Genomic DNA, 20541 nt, shown 5'->3' with positions numbered 1-20541 from the left:
CCAGAGGGATGCCATCCCCCCTCAATTCGAGCCCTTTGCTGTGACATCAGGGTTGCCAGGTTTTCACAACAAAATCTGCTACTCAAAAGTAGCCCAATGGCATTTCGAGTGGGTCCCCCGGTAAAAATCACATTCCAGGGTGTAAAATACATGTTTTTTGGCGGGGTTCCCTTGGTAAATGCGCACTCCAGGGGCTAAATATGAGGTTATTGGGGTCGCTTCAACCCCTGGACATCAAAAACAACCCGCAGCAACAGTGTTAAAGTAGCCCAATTCTGCGGGAAAATCGCGGACTTGACAACACTGTCTGTGTGACATCTTCCTTGATTATTTTTTCAAGTAAATATATGAGTAACTTCTATATAAGCATACAAGAATAATAATACAATAAGAATAACGTTTACATCGTTCAACCTGTGTAAATACGATCTTTCCGACATCGACGCAGCAAGCCGACTTTGAGCGCCTGTCCCTTTAAGAAGACGTGCCACCTCAACCAGACTGTTCAGCCCCATTACAAGCCTGAATAAAAGAAGACGTTAGAAAAGGACGACACAGCTTCTGTTAGTTCGCCGTGCACAAGTGTTATAAACATCTGGCGACTTCAGATGCGAGAGTAATGCTGCTGATGTAGGTGGTGACTGGCTTTCTAGCGCAGAGCGGCTGAAGTCCAGCTCAAGTGTTGACAGACTGAGAGAGTTCAGGTGATTTATAGACACAGCTTAGCGACTCCAGACGGAAGGGCGCAAACTGTGTATACTTTGCGTATCTTTTGCTCTTGGAAGGCGCAGAGCTATTACAGGCGTTCCTGGCGGTATAAGGGATTTTTAAACAAATGTAAAATCGCTTTATAAACGTGAAATGTGACGTTTTGAACGGGAAAAGTAATGTTTGTAGAGTAAAAGTCGTCTCTGGTTCTTGTTTACGATGCAATTCAAGAGGACCTGACACAACTCACTGCGGTCAAGCCAGCCGCCAAGTCGAAAAGCACGGTCAATCTAGCCGCCACGTTATTTCGAAGGTCGCGCATAAACTGCCTATTACGGTAAAACCGTCAGAGAACTGATCTGAATGCAGTGCTCCTCATCCAGCGAACGCGATCCCCCCCCTGCTGTTTTGTCTCTACATTCAAAAAGCTATAAAAATAAAAGTTCTAGATTGCACAGACCAGTTCCACCTCAGATTGAGAGTACACCTTCCCACGATGTCAGCTGCGTCGTTTCAGGACTGTCTGATGTGGAATTACAAAATAAGAGCCTCCACAACTTCCATATATATGCCATTTTGTACAACTCGGGCTGAGTATTCGTTAGTGAAACATTCCCCGTTTCGTTAGGCTCGGAAAAGTCTTCTAAACGGGTGTTTTATACCGCCTCAGCGCGATAGTGGGCGAACTGGCCGGTTAAAGTACTGACGTGTCCTTTGGCGCGCGGTCAGTGCCGAAGCTGGAGGGACACGCCTGTCGCCGTCGCTCCCAGCATCTTTAACCGGGAGTCAGCCGTCAACGCCGCGACAAAATGTCAAGAGCCGGCCGAAGAGCCAACGCTTTGCACGTTAATAACGGGCACGCGCTGGCAGGATGCGGCCCGCTGAGAGTGCTGCTGCTGTGCCTCTGCGGCGCGCTGTCGCTGGCTGTGGTCCTGGCGCTGTATCTGTCTGCAGAGCCCTCCAGCAGCCTACAGCAGCATGCTGCACATCTCATCAGGGACAGGGTGAGCTGACTCTGAGCTGGAATGAGTTCGTGCATTCCCACGACATGTTACCAAGAGCAGTGCAATTCTGAGTTGCTAAAAATCTATCATTTACTCCTCATGATTGACTTACTTGCAAGGTTAATGTCGTTAACTAAAGCTATTAGGGAAGTCAAGGCAAGTTTATTTATAAAGCACATTTTATTAATAATTAAATGACCATACACAATGGTCATTTTAAAGTGCTTTACATAAAAGGAATTTAAATAATCACAACAATAAAATAATTTCAAATAAATTAAAACAAGGTGGAATAAAAGATGATGGTACATAAAATACAGTGCAATCAGTTTGGACGTAGCACAGTTCTCATTCAGTGAATACGCAGCTGAACAGATGTGTTTTGGGTCTGGATTTAACTGATTTAGCACATCTGATCTCTTCTGGAAGCTGGTTTCAACTGCGGGTGGCATAATGGCTAAAAGCGGACTCATTGTTTTGAGTGAAATTGAAATTGTTGATTGAAAGAAAGAAAGAAAGGAATGAACAAAAATTTGAATGATTGCTTAGCTGAAGCACTGAAATAACTAACTAGAATGAAGTAAACTAAAACAGAAATAATAATAAATTATGCATAATTAATCAATTAAACCTAAATAGTCATATTTAAGAACAAAAATAGTAATAATTTTTTTTTAAAATGGCAAACGCACATTAAAAAATATTAAAGTTAACTAAAATGAAAATGTAACTAAAAATGCTCAAAATCTAATTCATATTCGTCTAAGTATTAACATAAATAATATTAAAATAACACTGCTTTCTTCCATGGAGGAAAAAGGTAGACGTTAATCAGAATATTTTCATTGCTGTTTTCAATAAAGCAAATAGGCACAGATGCTCCAATAAAGAAAACCCCATTGTAAAATAGGCAAATTGTGCAATGTATTTGCGCACAGTATCATATAGCACACAAGTATAGACTACCTTTATGATTTTATTTTTGTCAGTATGTGGCCCTGGCCTTCGCAGCCCAATCTGCTCCTACTGTGAAGTTTCTAGTAATCCTCAAGACTTTGATTAGCTGGCTCAGGTTTGCTTAGCTAGGGTTAAAGCTACATTTTGCAGGAAGGGGGCCTGTCAGGAAGAGGACTGCACACCCTTTTTAGACAAGATGAACATGATCATATGCTCACCTCTTCCTTTCTGCAGAATGCCCATAAGCCAAATAAATACTCTGTGGCACAAATAAAGAAGTTTGCAGCACAGGTGGACGGGCATCGGCTCTGGGAGACTCACCTGCGGCCCCTGCTAAATGAACGAGTGCCCGGGACTGCAGGCAGTCAGACCATACGGCAGGTAACGCCTCAGGCTGAACAATATATGTTCTATTGCTATCTAAACATCATTAATCACAGTGCGATTACCTTCCTTGCTGAACTCACCTGCAGGCCATCCAAGATGTAGTTAAGTTTGTTCTTCATCTTAACAGATTTGGAGAAATTTACCATTACATCACCTGCTCACCATTATAGATCCTCTGCAGTGAATGGGTGCCGTCAGAATGAGAGTTCAAACAGCTGATGAAAACATGACAGTAATCAACCCAACCCCAGTTAATTAATTAACATATTGTGAAGTGAAAAGCTGTGTGTTTGTTGGAAGTAAATGCATCAAGATGTTTTTAACCTCAAACTGTTGATAAAAAATATGAATCTTCTATTTCACTAAATGTGACCCTGGAGCACAAAACCAGTTTTAAGTCTCTGGGGTATATTTGTAGCAATAGCCAAAAATACATTGTATGGGACAAAATTATCGATTTTTCTTTTATGCCAAAAATAATTAGGATATTAAGTAAAGATCATGCTCCATGAAGATATTTAGTAAATTTCCTATCGTAAATATATCAAAACTTCATTATTGATTAGTAATATGCATTGCTAAGAACTTAATTTGGACAAATTTAAAGGCAATTTTCTAAATATTTAGATTTTTATGCACCCTCAGATTCCAGATTTTCGAATAGTTGTATCTCGGCCAAATATTGTCCTATCCTAGCAAACCATACATCAATGAAAAGCTGATTTATTCAGCTTTCATATGATGTATAAATCTCAATTTCGAAAAATTGACACTTATGACTGGTTTTGTGGTCCAGGGTCACATATTGCTTTCTCCAGTGAAAATGTCATCTCGTCTGAATCAAGAATATATATGAAGATATATGCACAAATCAAGCACTATTTACAAGTTCAAAACACCATTTTACAGTTCTAAACAAATGTGTTGGTGGATTTTGATGTTAGAACAACAGAGAATGGACTTTTTCAGCGAAGAAAGCATTATTATGGATTATGGACTCCTATTTTGGCCAGAAGCATTGGTTTAAAGTTAAAAAGCCTTAATGATGTATTTATTTCTTACAAACATGCAGCTTTTCACATCACAAAATATTAATTGATTAGACTAGGGTCGTGTAGATTATTGTGATGTTTTTTTCATCAGCTGTTTGGACTCTCATTCTGACGGTACCCATTCACTGCAGAGGATCCGTTGATGAGCGAGTGAAGTAATGCTACATTTCTTCAACATTTACATCTTAGATTGCGCTCAGGAGATAAGTTTCAGCAAACTTTCAATTTTGAGTGAACTATTCCTTTAATTATCTTCTTGTGATAAGCATGCAGTGAAGGTCATTAAAGTTCTCTCACCTCTTCCAACTACAGCATATCTTGTCCCAGCTGGGTTCACTGTCAGCAGGATGGACGCTGGAGGAGAATTCTTTCGTTTCATCCACCCCGAAGGGTAAAGTGACCTTCACCAATGTGCTAGCAGTTCTGGACCCCTCGGCTTCTCGCAGGCTGCTCCTAGCATGCCACCATGACTCCAAGATCTTACCCGCAGACCCTAAAAACCCCAAGCGGGTGTTTGTGGGTGCCAGTGATTCAGCCATACCCTGTGCTATGATCTTGGAGCTGGCCACTGCTCTGGACACACAGCTTGAAGCTCTAAAACGGCAGGTAGATCACAATCATGAGGAAAAGGGTTCTTCTAGATGTTTTCTGAGAATCATTTGAAAACCTATTTAACAAGAATCGGCTGCATCACCGTGCTGAATCAAGCCTTAAGTGCGTGTACTGTACATCATTATGAGATGTGACAGTGTCAAAACACATTACAGACTAACTGCATCCTCTCTATGTCTTTCTCTTCAGAGGTCTGCGGTGACATTGCAGTTGGTGTTTTTTGATGGAGAGGAGGCATTCGAGGAATGGACAGAAACAGACTCTCTCTACGGTTCTCGTCATCTGGCTGAACTTATGGCCCGTACTCCCCACCCTTCTGGATCCACCAAAACCACTCTTCTCCAGGCAGTGGTGAGGTTGTGTGTACAGTACTGGGATCAGTCTCTCCGTTTGTTTTTCATATATTATGCTGTGTTATTAATGGTAAAGAATATTTATGGATGAGAGGTTTTTAGTTCAGGGTATCTGAAGGTATTTGCCTCTCAAATGTAATCGTTTTTAATACCCGTTTCAAATATTTTAAGACCTCCTTGTTACTTCGATTCAACATTCAATACAGGTTCATTGATACATCAGCTACAAAACTAATTGTATTCATATATATGAATTAAAACATAATTAAAACATGAATCTATTGGTATGTACACAAAAACACCCTGCGCAATTACATGAGAAGTAAAAGTATTTTTTTTATTTAATTATTTTATTAATAACGAGTTTATTTAATTGTATTTTATTATAATTTTTTTTATTCTGATTTTATTTTACCTTACAGTAGTAATAATATAGTAGTAATAGACTTTTATTTAAATTGTATTTTAAATAATTGTGTGTCACACTAGAGAAACATTTTAAATATTTAATTTAATATTTATTTACATTATAGGTAGGTAGGTATTTATTTATTTAATGTATTTTTTTTTAATGTTGAAATTCTCTATTTTCCTTCCAGGATCTGTTAGTTCTGCTGGACCTGCTTGGTGGCCCAGAACCATTGATTGTCAATCACTTTGATAACACAGCCAGATGGTTTGACCGACTGATCGCTGCAGGTATAAGTTCAAAACAACTCAGATTGGGTTGCAGCCTAAAAATGCATGACGTCAGCCAGCATCCCTCTCTGTTTCTCTTTCAGAGAGGAGACTACACAAACAGGGTTTGTTGACATCTCATCCATCAGAACAGAGTTACTTCAGGAAAGATTTTTATCTTGGTCCCGTGCAGGATGATCACATTCCATTTTTAAACAGAGGTCAGTAAACAGCCAGACAACATACACTACTATTCAAAAGTTTGGGGTCAGTAAGTGTTTTTTAAACGCAGTGTTTTTTTTCAGCAAGGAAGCATTCTGAAGTGACATTTATATCAAAAGTGATATTTATAGCCTTACAAAAGATTTCTATTTCAAATAAATGCTGTTCTTTTTTACTTTTTATTCATCAGAGAATCCTGAATAAAATTAGCATAGTTTCCACAAAAATTTGAAGAATTAACATTGATAATAAAAAGAAGCATTGATAATAATAATAAATATTCCTTGAGCACCAAATCAGCATATTAGAATAATTCCTGGAGGATCATGTGACCCTGAAGACTGCTGTAATGACTGCTGAGAAATCAGCTTTAACATCACAGCTATAAATTACATTTTGAAATATATTCAAATAAATATCACGATAAATGTTTTACTGTGTTTTGATCAAATAAATGCAGCCTTAATGATAAGAGACTTTTTTTCAAAAACATTTAAAAAATCTTTCTGACTCCAGCCTTTTGAATATTAGTGTAGCCTATGTAAAATTCAAATGTTGTTTACTTTTATTGTGCAAACAACATAAAGCAAATGGATCAAACAAGTTTAATTTGTTCTGTTTATACCCCTGAACCAGGTGTACCAGTGCTTCACTTGATCCCCACACCGTTTCCTGTGTTCTGGCACACACTGGATGATGCAGAGGAGAGGATGCACAGGCCCACGGTGGAAAACCTAACTAGAATCCTGGCCATCTTCGTGGCTGAGTATCTGGGCCTCTAAACATGCTATAATGATCATCCTACAGCAGACTGTAATGGTAGTAGTAATAAGAACAGAGCCATAGATCAGAATGACCAAAGAGACGCATAGCATAATGATGTGTTTATTTGGAGTGTGAATGGTACATGTTGAAGATATCCATATATTTTTCTGCTGAAAAGAGCCATATGTCATAATAGGACAAACACTCATGTTACGCCTAATTTCATCCTTTAAGAGACTGTTAGACCATACGTTTGTGATTTCATATCATTCATTTGATATGGCTTTGAAGTGGAACTCAGAGTGAAGTTCATTTATTGACTGTTTTCATTTAGCTCATTAATCATCATTTGTACAGTATTTGCTGATGAACTGTTCATTCAAGCTGTGTTGGGGAAAGGCAGTGGTGGTGCACTTCACAAGGTCAGTATACAAGACATTGAGATACACTTGTTTTACGAATCTGTGAGTAGAATTTAATGTGAATTAAGAGAGATAGATCTTCTTTTTTACAATCCTTAGTCACTGAGCTGTTACCATTATGAGCCAAAAGACCATGTCAAGGGTCTAATGGATATTCGTAATAAACCCAAGGAGACACTGGATTTGAGTTTTTGTTTTTTTTCCTATTTTTGTTGAAATTTAGAATACACTAAGATTGACACTGTTGCATTAAAGCCAATTAAAATCTGCTGCTGTATTGATATGCTATCTTTTGGGTCACAAAAAGAGCTTTTTTAAAGCCAAGATGAAACGGAAGTAGCGGCACATCTTTTTGCTGCATTGTGATGCATATCTGAGTGAAACGGATTACTGAAAAAGAGGACATAATGATTGGAAGAGTTCGGCATACATCACCAGAAGATTGAGATATGACATTTTGATTACAAATGATGAGGTCAGTTTTTTTTGTTTTTTTTTACATGAAACATATGCATGGATGAATTATTCACAATAAGATCAATAACATGCATTTAGAAAGTAGAAAGGGTGAATTTTCATTTCATGCAGACATTTTAGAGAAGAGAATGTGATTCAGTTATAGCAATGAAAGAAGATGCAGCGTTATGAGCTGCCACAAATGATAAAAAAAGGGAAGATACTTTAGCATTTTCAATTCAAACTTTTGCTAGTTACACAAGTCAAATAGTACACAAGTCCTGAAATGCAGTGTGTACTGAAGCACAAATGTTAGGGTGCACATCAAACTTAACAAAAGGAGCTAAAATGGCATTTGTTGCCAGCTGTACTGATGCTCTGTTTTGTGTTTAAAAGAGCTCAAGTGTGACTTTGTTAAAGGTGCTGTAAGCCATTTGAGCCATTTTGCTAACCTACGCAAGACTGTCAACCAACCTCAAGTCAGGAAACACAACTGCATAAAAGGCTTAAAGTGTAACTGACTCTCTTTTATGCTGCTTACAGAGGCTAGAGCTCACACAGAGACAGCAGTGACTTACAAAGACACATTTAAATTACGTTGTCTTTCCAGGTAGAAGGGATAATTCATGTACAAAAAACACCTTTAAATTACAAAACGTAGTGTTTTTGACCTGTATTCTATTGCATTGATTTCAGTAGTGTGCTGGTCCCAGGTGGCGGAGAGGGGGCGGGTGGGCAGACAGCTGCTGGGAGCAGGAGAAGAGTGTGCTGGGACTCGCTGGCGGTGAGAGCTCCTCATCAGAGCTCAGGAACGCTCCTGCTGAGGTTCTGCTGGAACATAGGAATAACTCGGATATAAAACCTGAAATATGTCAAACTGAGATCAAATATGAATATGTACATGGATTATTGAAATTCCAAACCAACTTTTGGTTTGTGACTCATCCAGCAGAGGGCAGCATGGAGCCAATGAAAGAAGACAATAGAATGCTAATGCTATTCATTCAAACCATCTGAAGCAGTGGTTCTCAACCATTTGGATAAGGATTTTTAATAATATTTTTAAAATTCAAAATTCTACCCAGTAAAATATTTTACAGTTTGCCACAGAAATATGTATTGCTTATTAATTATAAGAAGTGCCCATGAAGCTATAAGATCATATTAATTTACAAGACTTTTCCAGGCCTAGAAATAAAAGTTGCCCAAGGGTGTCAGTTAAAATAAGTATATAAATCTTTAGTTGATTAACATAATTTAATGCTCGTCATCCCAAAGCAAGCCCCCGGGTTGAGAAACACCGATATAAAGCCAAACATTTAAAGCTGTCTACTTAAAAATTTCTCATTTAATTCATTGTGTTAATTACCGTTTCTTATTTGTGAAATTTACTAGCAGTTTCTGAGTGAAAACTGTTCATTGTGTTCCAGCAGGAATCTACTATGTTGTTCCCCTGGTGCATGTAGAGTGAGGGAGCGTTTCTTACCCCTGACGGCTGGTCGCAGCTCTGTCCCGCTGTCGTCGGTTCTTGAACCAGTTGCTGACTTGTGTAGCAGTGAGTCCAGTGGCTGCAGCCAAATCTCGTTTCTCTCGTGGCGAGGGGTACGGCTTTCTGCAGTACCACTCTCTCAATACACTGCGAGACTTTTCCTGCGAGCAAAGGATGCAACCGAAAGCTCTTGAAATCTCTCCCAAAAGGAAACAAGATTATTTTGAGACTAACACACAATCAGATAAATCAGTGCTCACTGATCCTACAACAGATTTAAACACCTTGAAGCAGTAGCTGGTCTCTTCTCCATCCCAGATGGTACGAGGAAGAGGGAACTTGCGGCGGATGCGGTACTTCCCCACGGCCCCAAGAGGGCGGCCCCTCTGCAATTCAGCCTCCATGTAGTGAGCCCGGAGCCAGAGCTGCTGGAGGAGAGGGTGACTGCGCGGGGAGAACGCGTTCCCCTCTAACAAGGCGTAGAGCTCAGCAAAACGACAGTGGTGGAAGGCGACCGCAGCCCGCGCTTTCAGCACGCTCTCTTGACTCTGAGCCATACCCAGATACACACTGGACGACGAGGAAATGGAAGGGAAAGAGCATAAGAACGAGGACAAGCGATCCATGCTTCCACTCTGGAGAAGAACCTCACAAACACAGGCCACCTGCTCTGGGGAGAAGCCCATCGCCATGATCGGAACAAGGATGGTGGAAGGTGCCACAAAGGATGACGAGGAACTGGTCTGCAAAACAAGTTGTAAATCGTCCCACCTAAAAGTCCATTCGAGGGGACAACTGGGACCTGTTTCAAAGTCAATAACGACAGCAAGCTTCACAAGAATACTGAAACCTGCAGAAGAAGTGTGCAAAACCAAAGTACCTTCTGATTTGAATGCAATGTAGAAACTCTCAGGTAAAGGGGATCTCACAATAGCCTTTTTGTTCTCCAGTGACATGCAAGCCAATAAGTGCAGCCGATGAGTGTATCAGCTTTTTTGTTTTAGCTGGTTTTACCTTCTCCAGCCACAAAGACCCGCCCAGACAACTTGGTACATGCAGGTAATCGGAGAGCATAGGGGTTAAAAAAACAGACAGGCACCAACACACACGCACACACAAACCTTTCAGACTAAGTGTTGTTTGTATTTGTATCAATTACCTGGGGAAGATGTCAGGTGCACAAAGGAGCTTATTTAAATATGAAGGCAATGTTATTTCCTAATCAAATCATGGTGCAGGATTTGTTAGACAATTTGGTTAAGAGATGGCATTGCAGAAATATACAGTAGTCAACATTTGAAGTGGATCAAGAAAGTTAATCAAAGTTGTCCTAAGACAAGAACGCATTTTAGGTTTTAGGACAACTTTGATGAAAGGTTTTGATCCACTTCAAATGTTGACTTGTGTGTGTATATATATATATATACACACACACACACCATATATGCTTGTAATGATGTGGAAGAGAACCACTTTTTTTTTTGTAGTAAGTTACCATTTTGGTAAACGTGCTTCACAAATAACTTCAGATTAATTTCAAACAAAAAGCATTCAGATAGCATTATATATGTTTATTACATATCACAAAATGGAATATAAAAAAATAAAATAACTATAAGATACAAAACACACCTCTATAAAAAGAGTTTACTAAACAAAACGATCAAGAAAAAAAAAAAACTCTTTGGTTTGATCAACTGCATATTTTTATGTTTGTACATGAAAGTGAAGCGAAAGTATTAAAGAGTGAATAGAACAAACAAATATATCTCTACTGACTAAAATACATGTGCATTAACTTAGTAATCATTACATTCTGGAGGAGTAATAGCAATACTCGGGGACAAACACAAACGCACACATTCCCTTACTTTCCAAAAAAGTTAAAACATTGTCCAGGTGCTTTGGCAAGTCAATGCAACAAGTCCTATGTAACATAAATGTGTAAAATACAAACACTTTAATAAAGAAATTTTAAAAAAGATGCTACACATAGCAAAATCTCTTTTGTGTTATATCACAAAATGGAGTGTAAACCTAAGCTAGAATGAGGGAAACAGCTTTAAGGTTAAATGACCCCGAAATCATTGATAAATGCATTAAATATTCTTAAAGAAAACATATAGTGACAGGTACACTTAAGGCTAGAGTGACTACTAAGGGTGACTACTGTGCACCAGTCAAAATCTCACAGGCCAAGCCTTATTGTATTTGAATGGTTTAAAAATAGCACCACATTTTGTGGGGCCAGAGAAAAAAAAAAAAAGTAAAAGCTCCATGAATAAAAAGGATAAAATGTGCAAAATATACAGAGCTGTGCTCTGCAATAAGCAAACCACTTTGGTAGTAGTGACAATTACCTGTTGAAAAAGTCATACTTGTAGCTTTGAATCACCTAAATTGCATTTGATAAGAATCAAGCGGGGAAAGCGCAAAAACACATTTCCTGAAGCTATGTGGAAATTCTACAATTAAAATATTTGATTTTGAAATATAAAAAGACAAGATAAACAATAAAAACAAAACACATTTCACTGTATATGTACATGATGGATTTGTAGTGTAAGAAGTGGCTGTTTTAAACAGTAAACAAATCTTAGGATTCATGTGGAACAGTTGCATAGACAAATATTCAGTACTTCAATTCCCTTCAAACACTCAAGCCTATTAGGTTTATGCACAGTTTTATGGTAATGAGCTGGAATGCTTGGGTAAGCTCAATGGTTTATCTATGGAAACCAATGTCAATTATCTATCATACAAGTATAGGATATCCATGGTCAGTTTAGTGTGCCATCATAAATTTATGCTGCAAGATACTGTATACATGGAATATAAAACAACAGAGTGCTTCACTGTGTGTTCGAAGTGTAATGTTCAAAATCCAAGCATTTTGCATCAACAAATCAGACACGCACCATCTAGTCACCTATAAAAGGTACTTAAGCCAATTGAACGTTAAAGCAAAAAACTATTAAAACGGCACCTGAACTGAGCAGTGAGGATGTAGTATATCCAATGTAGCTGTCACAGGCACATTTAAAGGTTAGTTTGTCAACCAAGTCTTCTCTTCCACCCAGTGTTGTGAGTTTACTGAAATCTGATTTCCTTCTCCCAGTGCAGGGTGCTGTTGGTGCATCCAGGTATCTTTGGGAGCCACCTGTGCAGGATGTCTGACAGGATGACTAGCTCATGTTCAGACTCATTTCATACTTTTTGAGTTGACTTATTTCACTCCAAGACAACAGTTTTGTGACCAGCATAAACATGTACCTCTATTATATTGCCTCTCAGAGGGAAACCTAATATGACTTGTTTCTCTTCTTAAAAGATAAAAGTACTTGTCAGAGTCATTTAATCTACAAAACTGAGAAGTAACAAAAATGTAAGGCACAAAAGAAGGCATTCCCACATGCTCTTCACTCCTAGATAAAACAAATTGATTGCCTCTGACATATTAGTGCCTTTTTACCACTTAGGGAGTCATGTAAGTCCTTGTAACATGCCTCAAGCTATGTGTATCATCAAAAAAGGGCTAACATGTAGACACAGCCTTAGATTCCTAGAGGTGAATATTAGTTACGCAAATGTTCTCGGTGACAAAATGGCAGTGCCTTCCCTCTACTGTAGTTAGACCTCTATGGTCATGCCCTTGCTAAATATATAGTTTTCACAAATGAATTCCATTTATAAAAGAGAGGTTCTTTTCTACGATTCCATTATTAGGTTGAATACTTCCGCTACTTAAAACTCCATCTACATAAGGAAGAGTGGGGAAAGACTCCAAACCTCTGAGGTCATAAATCACAGTTCCTCTCACTTCTGGGACATGGTCGAATGCAAGTCTTGCAGGTTGAGATTTAACATTAACTGCATCTTGAAGTTTGTCAGAAGGACTGGCGATTACAAACCCAGGTCATCATCCACAGGGACAGACTGCAGTTGTGTCAGAATTTTCGAGTCCCCATCCATGTCCTCCACCTCATCCAGCTGAGAATCTCTCTCTACATCTTCGCCTGGAGGAGGAGTGCCCAACAGGAGGGACTCTCCTCCTGGCAAACCTAACAAAGCGGGGTCCTCTGGGAGATCTCCTTTCCCACGCATGTCAAATAATGTCAGACCAGCAGAGGAGGACAACGGGCTCCAGGCTGGCTGAGAGAGTTGGTGGCCAGTTCCCACACCGATACATATTGGACTGAGCGGGAGCATGCTATCAGGGCTAAGGGTCTGCTGGGATTGTAGGACACTTGTAGGAGTGGGAGTGCTAGAAGAGTCTGGAATGTCAGGAGAGGCTCCTGGGGTTGGGTTGGCAATTGTTCCTGGCTCAGGGCTGCAGTAAAGTGTAGAGGAGCCAACAAACCCCAAAGGAGATGATTGTAGTGAATATGAGGTTTGAGCAGTGAGTGAAGGTGCTGGTTGATATTCAAGTGGATGTACAGCTGAGGTTTGAGGGTCAAGGGTACTTGAGACCAAATTGTCTGGGACGGACTTGACAGGCATGCTGGTGAACTGGATGCCAGCTGGGATAGTGAGGATGAGTTTGCCATTTTGAACACTTAGGATGGGGCTGCCCCCAATGCCACCTGCTAGTAGGATGTTGCCTGGAGACAAAAACAGAATAAATGCATTTCAGAACCAAACAAGCAACTGTTTTCCACTCCTGATGAAATTATTTTTGTGACCTACCTGGAGAGGCAGAAGGTAGGTGAATCACCCCAGAGTTGAGAAGTTGAACACCTGGGATGGTACCAGTAGGGACACTCTGGGGAGGCCCTATTGGACTAAGGCATATCGGTCCTTGGGCAACACTCAATCCTGTTCCAGATCCAGATGTCAGAATCTGGAAAGCACCTCCAGGGGACGGAATGGAGAGAGATGGTGTTGCTGGGACCACCTGAGGAAAGGACAGGGTTCCAGTTGGAGTTCCCGCAATGGATGACACAGGCATAAATTGGGGCAGTGACAGGGGGACCAGCTGAGGTTGGCCCGAGTCTTTGGTTTGGGATATGGGCACAACTTGTGTCGGCGAGGAGATGGGAATGACTTGTGTTCCCATGGAGGTCTGTATCTGTGGAAGGGTGGCTGAAGTAGATTCATCTCCTAGCTGAGGTGTAAGCACTTGTGTAATTTGCCCATCAGCCATCTGGGGGAGTGATAAAGCACTACTGGTGCTTAATGTGTTCGAGCCATATTGGGGCTGTGCTTGCGCAAGTCTTGGACCAATGTGCAAGGTCTGTGTCTGAAACTGAGGAATGGGGACTTGGGCTAACTGTGAATTGACCGGGGAGACTGGAACAAGCTGGGGGCAGGATGACACTGTGGCCCCAGATGGATGCTGCATCAGTTGAGAAACTGGAACGCCCTGTATTGATGGAACCACCTGGGGTAAAGACAGCACCTGAGGGCTAGAGATGGAGCTGCGAATTGGTGACTGAGACTCAGCTTTTCCTATTACAACAATTTCAGGTGGCTGTGTGGGCAGTAGTGGCACCATGTGACTGGAGATGACTGGACTCATGGAACCAGCTGTTGATGCAGGAATACTATTTGGGACCAGTGCCACTGAAGGAAGAGACGTGGGAGAGATGACAGCAGTAGAGATGGTGGGTGAGGACATTGAGTTTGTAGGCAGTGACGGAGTGTTACTTGGATTCTTCAAGGCCTCTGGAAGACTGATGAAATCCAATGGAGAGACGTTGCTGCTGGCTGTTTTTGCGTCCTCGCTGAGCGAGAGAGGTATTGTGCTAGTTAGACTGGCTTGTGGATTCAGAACCACTGTGGGCAGGCTGCCTTGGGCCTCTATATCATTGATGCCCCGGTCATCTTTGGGGATTACTTGAGCCCCATTTAGTAGCAATGGTGCATTAGCTGTAACAGGACTGAGAGTGACTGTGTGGCCATCGCTCAGTGTCAGCCCATTGATGATGACCCCTGTTCCTGCCCCTGAGAGTATAGGGCTCCCATTGAGCAGCAGTGGATGAGAGCTTGTAAAGAATCCCCCGGTGCTGTTGAGAATAAGCTGACCAGTACTGCAAGGAGCCCCAGAGAGTGATATAAAAGAAGCACTGGAGCTGCCCGTCTCTTGAGCAGCAGGTTTGTCAGCAATATCATCCAGCTCTCCCTTGCTGGCTTCATCTTCTGTACTGTGGTTTCCATCAGATTCACTAAAGAAAAGACAAACATTACATTTGGTCAAAAAGTCTAAATGTAGTTTCCATGAATGTCTACCATCAATCATCCAAAACATTTTTGACAGCTGTATCAATAGAGGAGAAACCTAAATTATTTACAAACCAGACCCAGTGAAGCTTGTGGTTCAACAGAAACCAGCTAACTTGCAGTGCATATGGTCACTGACACTCTTGTCTTGTAGTTGCAAACATTCAAATGAATTAATTTGTTTAATTTAGCCAACCTGTCACCACGTGCATGTGCTGCAGTGAGGAAATTACAGAAAAAAACATGCATGTACATTATTAATGGCTGCTGAATATTGTTCTAACATCTGAAGCATAATGTTTTAGAAATGAATTTAAAATCAATAAACACATATACTAGAAAACTAAATTGTATTTGTATTTTCCATTCTATTATATCTTGCTGATGAAAATACACAGAATAGGCATCTGCATATGTACATGTACTTTTGGGAACAAGCATAACATTTAGATATTTTGGCTCCATTAATTCATGCCTCATGGACCAAATCGAAGTCAACTATATTTAACGTAATTATATTTGATTAAACCTTTCCAAAATATTTGTGATAATTGTAGCATTAACATAGTACGTTTCTCTTTTTATGTAGATAAACAATTTTAATTTAAGTATTATATTCATAACAAAATGTGATTGCAATTATATATAATGGGGGCAACAGATTCAAGCTGTGCTGCAGTGATAATAAACATGTTTTAAAATTTATAATTTCATTGAATTGAATGAGGGGATAACACACACACAACAAGACTGCAAAAAAACAACGATGCTCTCTGATATTTTTCTAATGATAAGAAATTCTAATACAAAGAAATTCCTATATTAAGTGTGGCTTACCTCACAAGTAAGCTACTACACTTACATCTTAATGAAGCTTTTTTTTAACCAATGTCCTCTCTGCCCTGAGATTTAACCATCCATGGACTGCAGAAAGACATTGTGGTGCAGGAGTTCAGGAAACCCGAGCCACTCCTGGCGCCCCTATCTCACATTTCACAACAAAGCAACATGCTTTCAGCCATGTTTTCTAAGACCTGCTTGTCAGACACTTCATTTAACAATTAGAATGCATGGCAAATATTTACCAAATATTTTACTTTTCACGTCTGTATCTCTCATCTGTGCTCAAACTCAAAAAAAGTTTCCTATGTTCAAGAGTTTATTAAACACAATAATCTATCATCTGCGACACACTAGGCCTTTATGAAGAGTACCTACTGTGAATGTAACAGCCTCCATCAGAAGCGGGCAATCTGTTCAGAATCTGTCCAGGTTTTTAGGTTACACACTCGTTCTAGTGTAAACCTCGCACACAATAGTGGTTTGTTTACGGCTCTCTTCTCTCAATTGGCCTCAAGAATGTTTCTCTCGGGCCTGAGACAAATCACTGTTCACATACTTGCTACAATGCGCTTACCTTTTGCTGTTGGTGCCGGAGGGGGTCCGATCCCTCTGTCGGCGGTTCTTGAACCAGTTGCTGACTTGAGTCAAAGAAAGTCCGGTGACTTTGGCTAAATTCTTCTTCTCGACCGGAGTGGGATACCTGTTGATCTTGTAACACTCCTTCAGAGCGCTGCGCGACTTCTCCTTGAAGCAGTACACCGTCTCCTCTCCGTCCCAAATGGTTTTGGGCAAAGGAAACTTTTTGCGCAGTCGATATTTATCCACGGCGCCCAGACTGCGACCCCGGGACCTCTCAGCCTCCTTGTAGCGCGCCTTCAAGTAGAGGTCTTGCAGGAACCCATGGTTACTCGGGTGGAAGTCACGACTGTCCAGGATGGTGTACAACTCGTTGAACTCCTCCTTGTGGAAAGCGACCAGAGCCTGGGCCTTCAGCAGGGTCTCGTTGCCACGTAGCAGATCGGCCGAAGGAGGGATGGTGGAGAGGAATCTCCACAGGCGATCCACATTGCCCGCTTGCAGCAGCGCTTCGCACAGACACGCGACTTGATCGGTGGAAAAACTGAGCGCCGAGTTCTGGAAGCTTTGGAGCAGTTGTTCCGAAACTTCGTCCGGATCCGTCTCCTCTTTCACTTTGGCTTCATCTTGCGTGGACTCCTTTGGGCCGTTTTCAGATTGTTCTGTGGACTCCAAAGACAAGGAAGCCATTTTTATTTTAACTTTTTTCCTTCAAGTTCCTCCTCCCTCCCCTTCTGTGTCTCTCTCCCCCATTCTCCCGCAGGCGAGTGAGCGCTGCTGCAGAGCGAGGCGTCACGCCCCTGCGTCTCGTCGACCTCCCCCATCTAGACATCCACCGCCACAGGCCTGCTGCATTTCAACCTGGCTCCTTCATTACCATTGTGCAATCCTTTTTATCCAAACCACATTCGTTTCCCATTGAGAAACAAACAATACACAAGCCTCACAAGTTTTTGTTAGTGCATTCAACTGCTTTCAACCTCAATGAGGACATGAAGATTTAATTAGACATGATTTTATTAAAAATGTAATTCCATCCAACAACATATTTTACAAGTTGTATGTAAAATTTCATACAATGCTAAAAACTTCAATGACCAGGGCTCTCAGTATGAAGGATATTTTTAGAGACTGCAATTCCTTTACACTTTAAAAGTTTGTTAAATCTATCTATCTATCTATATGTCTGTCTGTCTATCTATCTGTCTATCTATCTATCTATCTATCTATCTATCTATCTATCTGTCTGTCTATCTGTCTGTCTGTCTGTCTGTCTATCTATCTATCTATCTGTCTGTCTGTCTGTCTGTCTATCTATCTATCTATCTGTCTATCTATCTGTCTGTCTGTCTGTCTGTCTGTCTGTCTGTCTGTCTATCTATCTATCTATCTATAGGCCTACCGAACACACTCCAAATTATGCATCGAAACTTACTGTAATGAACCCAAGCATGTCTGGAAGTCTTTGATAAATCTGAAGGTCAAATTTTTATAAACCATTTATGATGTTTCATGACTGGTTTGGATTAGTGTCTGTAAGAGACTTCACCTGAGACAACAGATGTTGTGAGATGTCCTGAGTTATATAATGAAACCAACATTGATTGTTTTTGTGTGTGTGTGTGTGTGTGTGTGTTTCAAAACTTTGCATGCTGGATGGACAGGAAGAGTAAGGGTTTAAATGTGAAAGAGGACACGCACACCTGGAAGCAGAAGGACAGAATGAGATGAGGCAGAGCTCTGTACCTCCATCTCATCTCTTTGCAAGAATGTAAACTTTATTTTCAGGAAGGCGGGGGATCGGGCTGTAGTCTGTCACCCCCATCCTACAACTTTCTATCCTCTCATCCCATAACCCCTAACCCTTTGATCCTTCTGCTTGTGCACACTTGCCTTTTAACATAACCAGTCATGTTCTGCAGTCAAGGCATCTGAAAATGAGTAGCGGTTAGTAGTAGATAGTTAAATGTGCCTTGGTTATCCTGCTGTATATATTTATATACACTCTAGCAAATGTGTATTTAAATTATTTCAGCTTCAAAGGTATTTTAAAATGGGTCCAGTAAGTAACAATTAGTTAGTTGTTAGTTCAAGGTAAATAATGTTAATACATTAAACTAATGTATCAAAAATGTAACACTTGTTCTCTCTCATTGTTAGTTGTAGCTAGTTGTAACTATAGTAGCATTTAATTTTGTACTATTTATATTTAGTTAGAAGTAATTATTACAATAACTCTAGCAGCATCGTGTGGAATACATTCAGTACTGCAAGCATGTGTTCATCATGCATCTTTGGGAGCGGTCTGCTTCAACAAAACAAATAGTGATTGGATAATAACCGTAGAACTGAACAGCCCGATTCGACAGAGTACGTTTTCCCCGCCCACTGAAAGCATGATAACATTTTCCTATTAGTTGAATCCAAGGTCCCGCCCAATTGCCAATTTTTATTGGCTCAAAAGTCAATGTGGGTGGGCAGAATCTTCCAGAATCAAGTGGTGTGGTATTTGACGGAAGAGCTTTTCTTACGAGCTAAAACAAGAAGAAGAGACACGGTTTTGTTGGTTTGAATTCTGACTACAGCCCTTAAAATATCGGATAGCGTGTAACTGGTGAGAACGGAACGTGCTAACAGCTGACTGAAGCAGTGAATAAAGTGAGAGCTTGTCACGTGAGTGCATGTAAATACTGGCTAGCCATAGCAACCAGCAATATAGCACATATTAAACCTTAAGTGGAGGCCATGACAAAATAACTGTTGTCTTACAACTGCTGCATGAATACCAAACACACCTTTTGATTTTCAGCTCGACCAGACCAGCAGCATCAGAGTTTGGTTAGTAACGGAAGATGGACGGGAGTGTGACAGTCATCACCAACCCCACCGTGTCCGTGCGGGTGAGCAGCACCGTCAGCTCCTTCGAGGTGAACCGGAGATTCAACCGAGGAATCACGATCGCAGAGTTTAAGGTGCGGCAGGGCAGATCGTGCCTCTTGTGCGACTCCTATACTAGTGTAGTATTACAAACTTTTACAGAGCGATTGCATAAGGAAATATAACGTTACGGTTTTTTATATAACAAACTATATAGCATTTTTTATTTACTCCTCAACTATACATTTATGCTGCGTTTTGGGGGATATTTGGTAGTTTTTTTTTTTGTTTTTTTACTGCACAATTACTTAATTACGCCATAAATTGGCTTAAGAAAAATACATTTTGAATGAAAAAATCACTTTAATGATGTTTTAAATTAAATCTAAATTGTTTCTGGTTTTTTTATATAACAAACTATATAGCATTTTTTATTTACTCCTCAACTATACATTTATGCTGCGTTTTGGGGGATATTTGGTAGTTTTTTTTGTTGTTTTTTTACTGCACAATTACTTAATTACGCCATAAATTGGCTTAAGAAAAATACATTTTGAATGAAAAAATCACTTTAATGATGTTTTAAATTAAATCTAAATTGTTTCTGGACATTGTTCTATGTGTTAGGGATAGAATACTTCCATCTGCGACTGCAAGTTTGCGGGAAAATTTAGGAACTATAGTTAAAGGGGTCATATGCAATTTCAATTTTTCCTTTCTCTTTGGAAGAACCTTGAAGAGGGCTGGCTGTGCACAAAGGCTGTTTCTAAAAAAAAAAAAGAAAAAAAAAGGGTAAATTCCGACTTTGCTATGACAATCTGGCACTGGCAATCAGCGACTGTAAGTATGTTTTGTTATTAGTTTAAGTATTTAAATAGGTAAATTCCGACTTTGCTATGACAATCTGGCACTTCTGAATCA

The 20541-nt window shown here is 40.2% G+C and overlaps 4 protein-coding genes across 7 annotated transcripts in view; 2 read left to right on the top strand and 2 right to left on the bottom strand.

The window, feature by feature from the left end:
- The first annotated feature begins 1294 nt into the window (after window positions 1-1294).
- On the top strand, window positions 1295-7617 carry qpctla (glutaminyl-peptide cyclotransferase-like a). 2 transcript variants are annotated; one of them, XR_001605061.1, is made up of 8 exons: window positions 1295-1712; window positions 2904-3050; window positions 4421-4714; window positions 4910-5071; window positions 5673-5772; window positions 5856-5972; window positions 6610-7160; window positions 7260-7617. XR_001605061.1 is itself a non-coding variant. In XM_016237007.1 (7 exons), the coding sequence occupies exons 1-7, from the start codon at window positions 1518-1520 to the stop codon at window positions 6753-6755; spliced, it is 1161 nt and encodes a 386-aa protein (XP_016092493.1). In that variant the 5' UTR covers window positions 1295-1517; the 3' UTR covers window positions 6756-7617. The 2 variants fall into 2 exon arrangements, 1 of the variants encoding a protein (XP_016092493.1); XM_016237007.1 differs by having other exon boundaries at window positions 6610-7617.
- Window positions 7618-8308: 691 nt separating this feature from the next.
- Window positions 8309-10356, bottom strand: six9 (SIX homeobox 9). The gene is made up of 3 exons (XM_016236981.1): window positions 9390-10356; window positions 9103-9266; window positions 8309-8444 (listed from the first exon to the last, which is right to left on the bottom strand). Exons 1-3 carry the CDS (start codon window positions 10059-10061, stop codon window positions 8309-8311), a joined length of 972 nt encoding a protein of 323 aa, XP_016092467.1. The 5' UTR covers window positions 10062-10356.
- A 395-nt stretch (window positions 10357-10751) lies between these two features.
- Window positions 10752-17620, bottom strand: LOC107554495 (homeobox protein SIX5-like). Its single transcript, XM_016237006.1, has 3 exons — window positions 16742-17620; window positions 13792-15269; window positions 10752-13706 (listed from the first exon to the last, which is right to left on the bottom strand). Exons 1-3 carry the CDS (start codon window positions 17431-17433, stop codon window positions 13009-13011), a joined length of 2868 nt encoding a protein of 955 aa, XP_016092492.1. The 5' UTR covers window positions 17434-17620; the 3' UTR covers window positions 10752-13008.
- Window positions 17621-19203: 1583 nt separating this feature from the next.
- tbcb (tubulin folding cofactor B) overlaps window positions 19204-20541 on the top strand; it is a 12735-nt gene continuing 11397 nt past the window's right edge. Inside the window, exons 1-2 of one of the 3 annotated variants that reach the window (XM_016237005.1) lie at window positions 19204-19357; window positions 19553-19715. In XM_016237005.1, the coding sequence (XP_016092491.1) occupies window positions 19596-19715 (120 nt within the window). In that variant the 5' untranslated portion in view covers window positions 19204-19357; window positions 19553-19595. Of the gene's footprint in view, window positions 19417-19552; window positions 19716-20541 lie in introns of all 3 variants that reach the window. The other 2 variants (XM_016237004.1, XM_016237003.1) reach the window with 2 other exon arrangements.

The sequence above is a fragment of the Sinocyclocheilus grahami genome, unplaced genomic scaffold (genome assembly GCF_001515645.1).
Source record: "Sinocyclocheilus grahami isolate Dianchi unplaced genomic scaffold, SAMN03320097.WGS_v1.1 scaffold503.1, whole genome shotgun sequence".
In the NCBI taxonomy this organism is placed as follows: domain Eukaryota; kingdom Metazoa; phylum Chordata; class Actinopteri; order Cypriniformes; family Cyprinidae; genus Sinocyclocheilus; species Sinocyclocheilus grahami.
The sequence above is the reverse complement of the archived record's forward strand: the minus strand, read 5'-3'. Positions and strand labels throughout refer to the sequence as shown.

What these genes read in the sequence shown, in the direction of transcription:
- qpctla (XM_016237007.1), top strand. Translation starts at nt 1,518, where the DNA reads ATGTCAAGAGCCGGCCGAAGAGCCAACGCTTTGCACGTTAATAACGGG. An exon ending in GCAGTCAGACCATACGGCAG is followed by an intron (nt 3,051 to 4,420) that starts GTAACGCCTCAG and finishes TTCCAACTACAG; the next exon opens with CATATCTTGTCCCAGCTGGG. An exon ending in TGACCGACTGATCGCTGCAG is followed by an intron (nt 5,773 to 5,855) that starts GTATAAGTTCAA and finishes TTTCTCTTTCAG; the next exon opens with AGAGGAGACTACACAAACAG.
- six9 (XM_016236981.1), bottom strand. Translation starts at nt 10,061, where the DNA reads ATGTCACTGGAGAACAAAAAGGCTATTGTGAGATCCCCTTTACCTGAG. An exon ending in AGACCAGCTACTGCTTCAAG is followed by an intron (nt 9,267 to 9,389) that starts GTGTTTAAATCT and finishes CTTTGCTCGCAG; the next exon opens with GAAAAGTCTCGCAGTGTATT. An exon ending in GCTGCGACCAGCCGTCAGGG is followed by an intron (nt 8,445 to 9,102) that starts GTAAGAAACGCT and finishes ATGTTCCAGCAG; the next exon opens with AACCTCAGCAGGAGCGTTCC.
- LOC107554495 (XM_016237006.1), bottom strand. Translation starts at nt 17,433, where the DNA reads ATGGCTTCCTTGTCTTTGGAGTCCACAGAACAATCTGAAAACGGCCCA. An exon ending in TCCGGCACCAACAGCAAAAG is followed by an intron (nt 15,270 to 16,741) that starts GTAAGCGCATTG and finishes TCTTTTCTTTAG; the next exon opens with TGAATCTGATGGAAACCACA. An exon ending in CCTACCTTCTGCCTCTCCAG is followed by an intron (nt 13,707 to 13,791) that starts GTAGGTCACAAA and finishes TTTTGTCTCCAG; the next exon opens with GCAACATCCTACTAGCAGGT.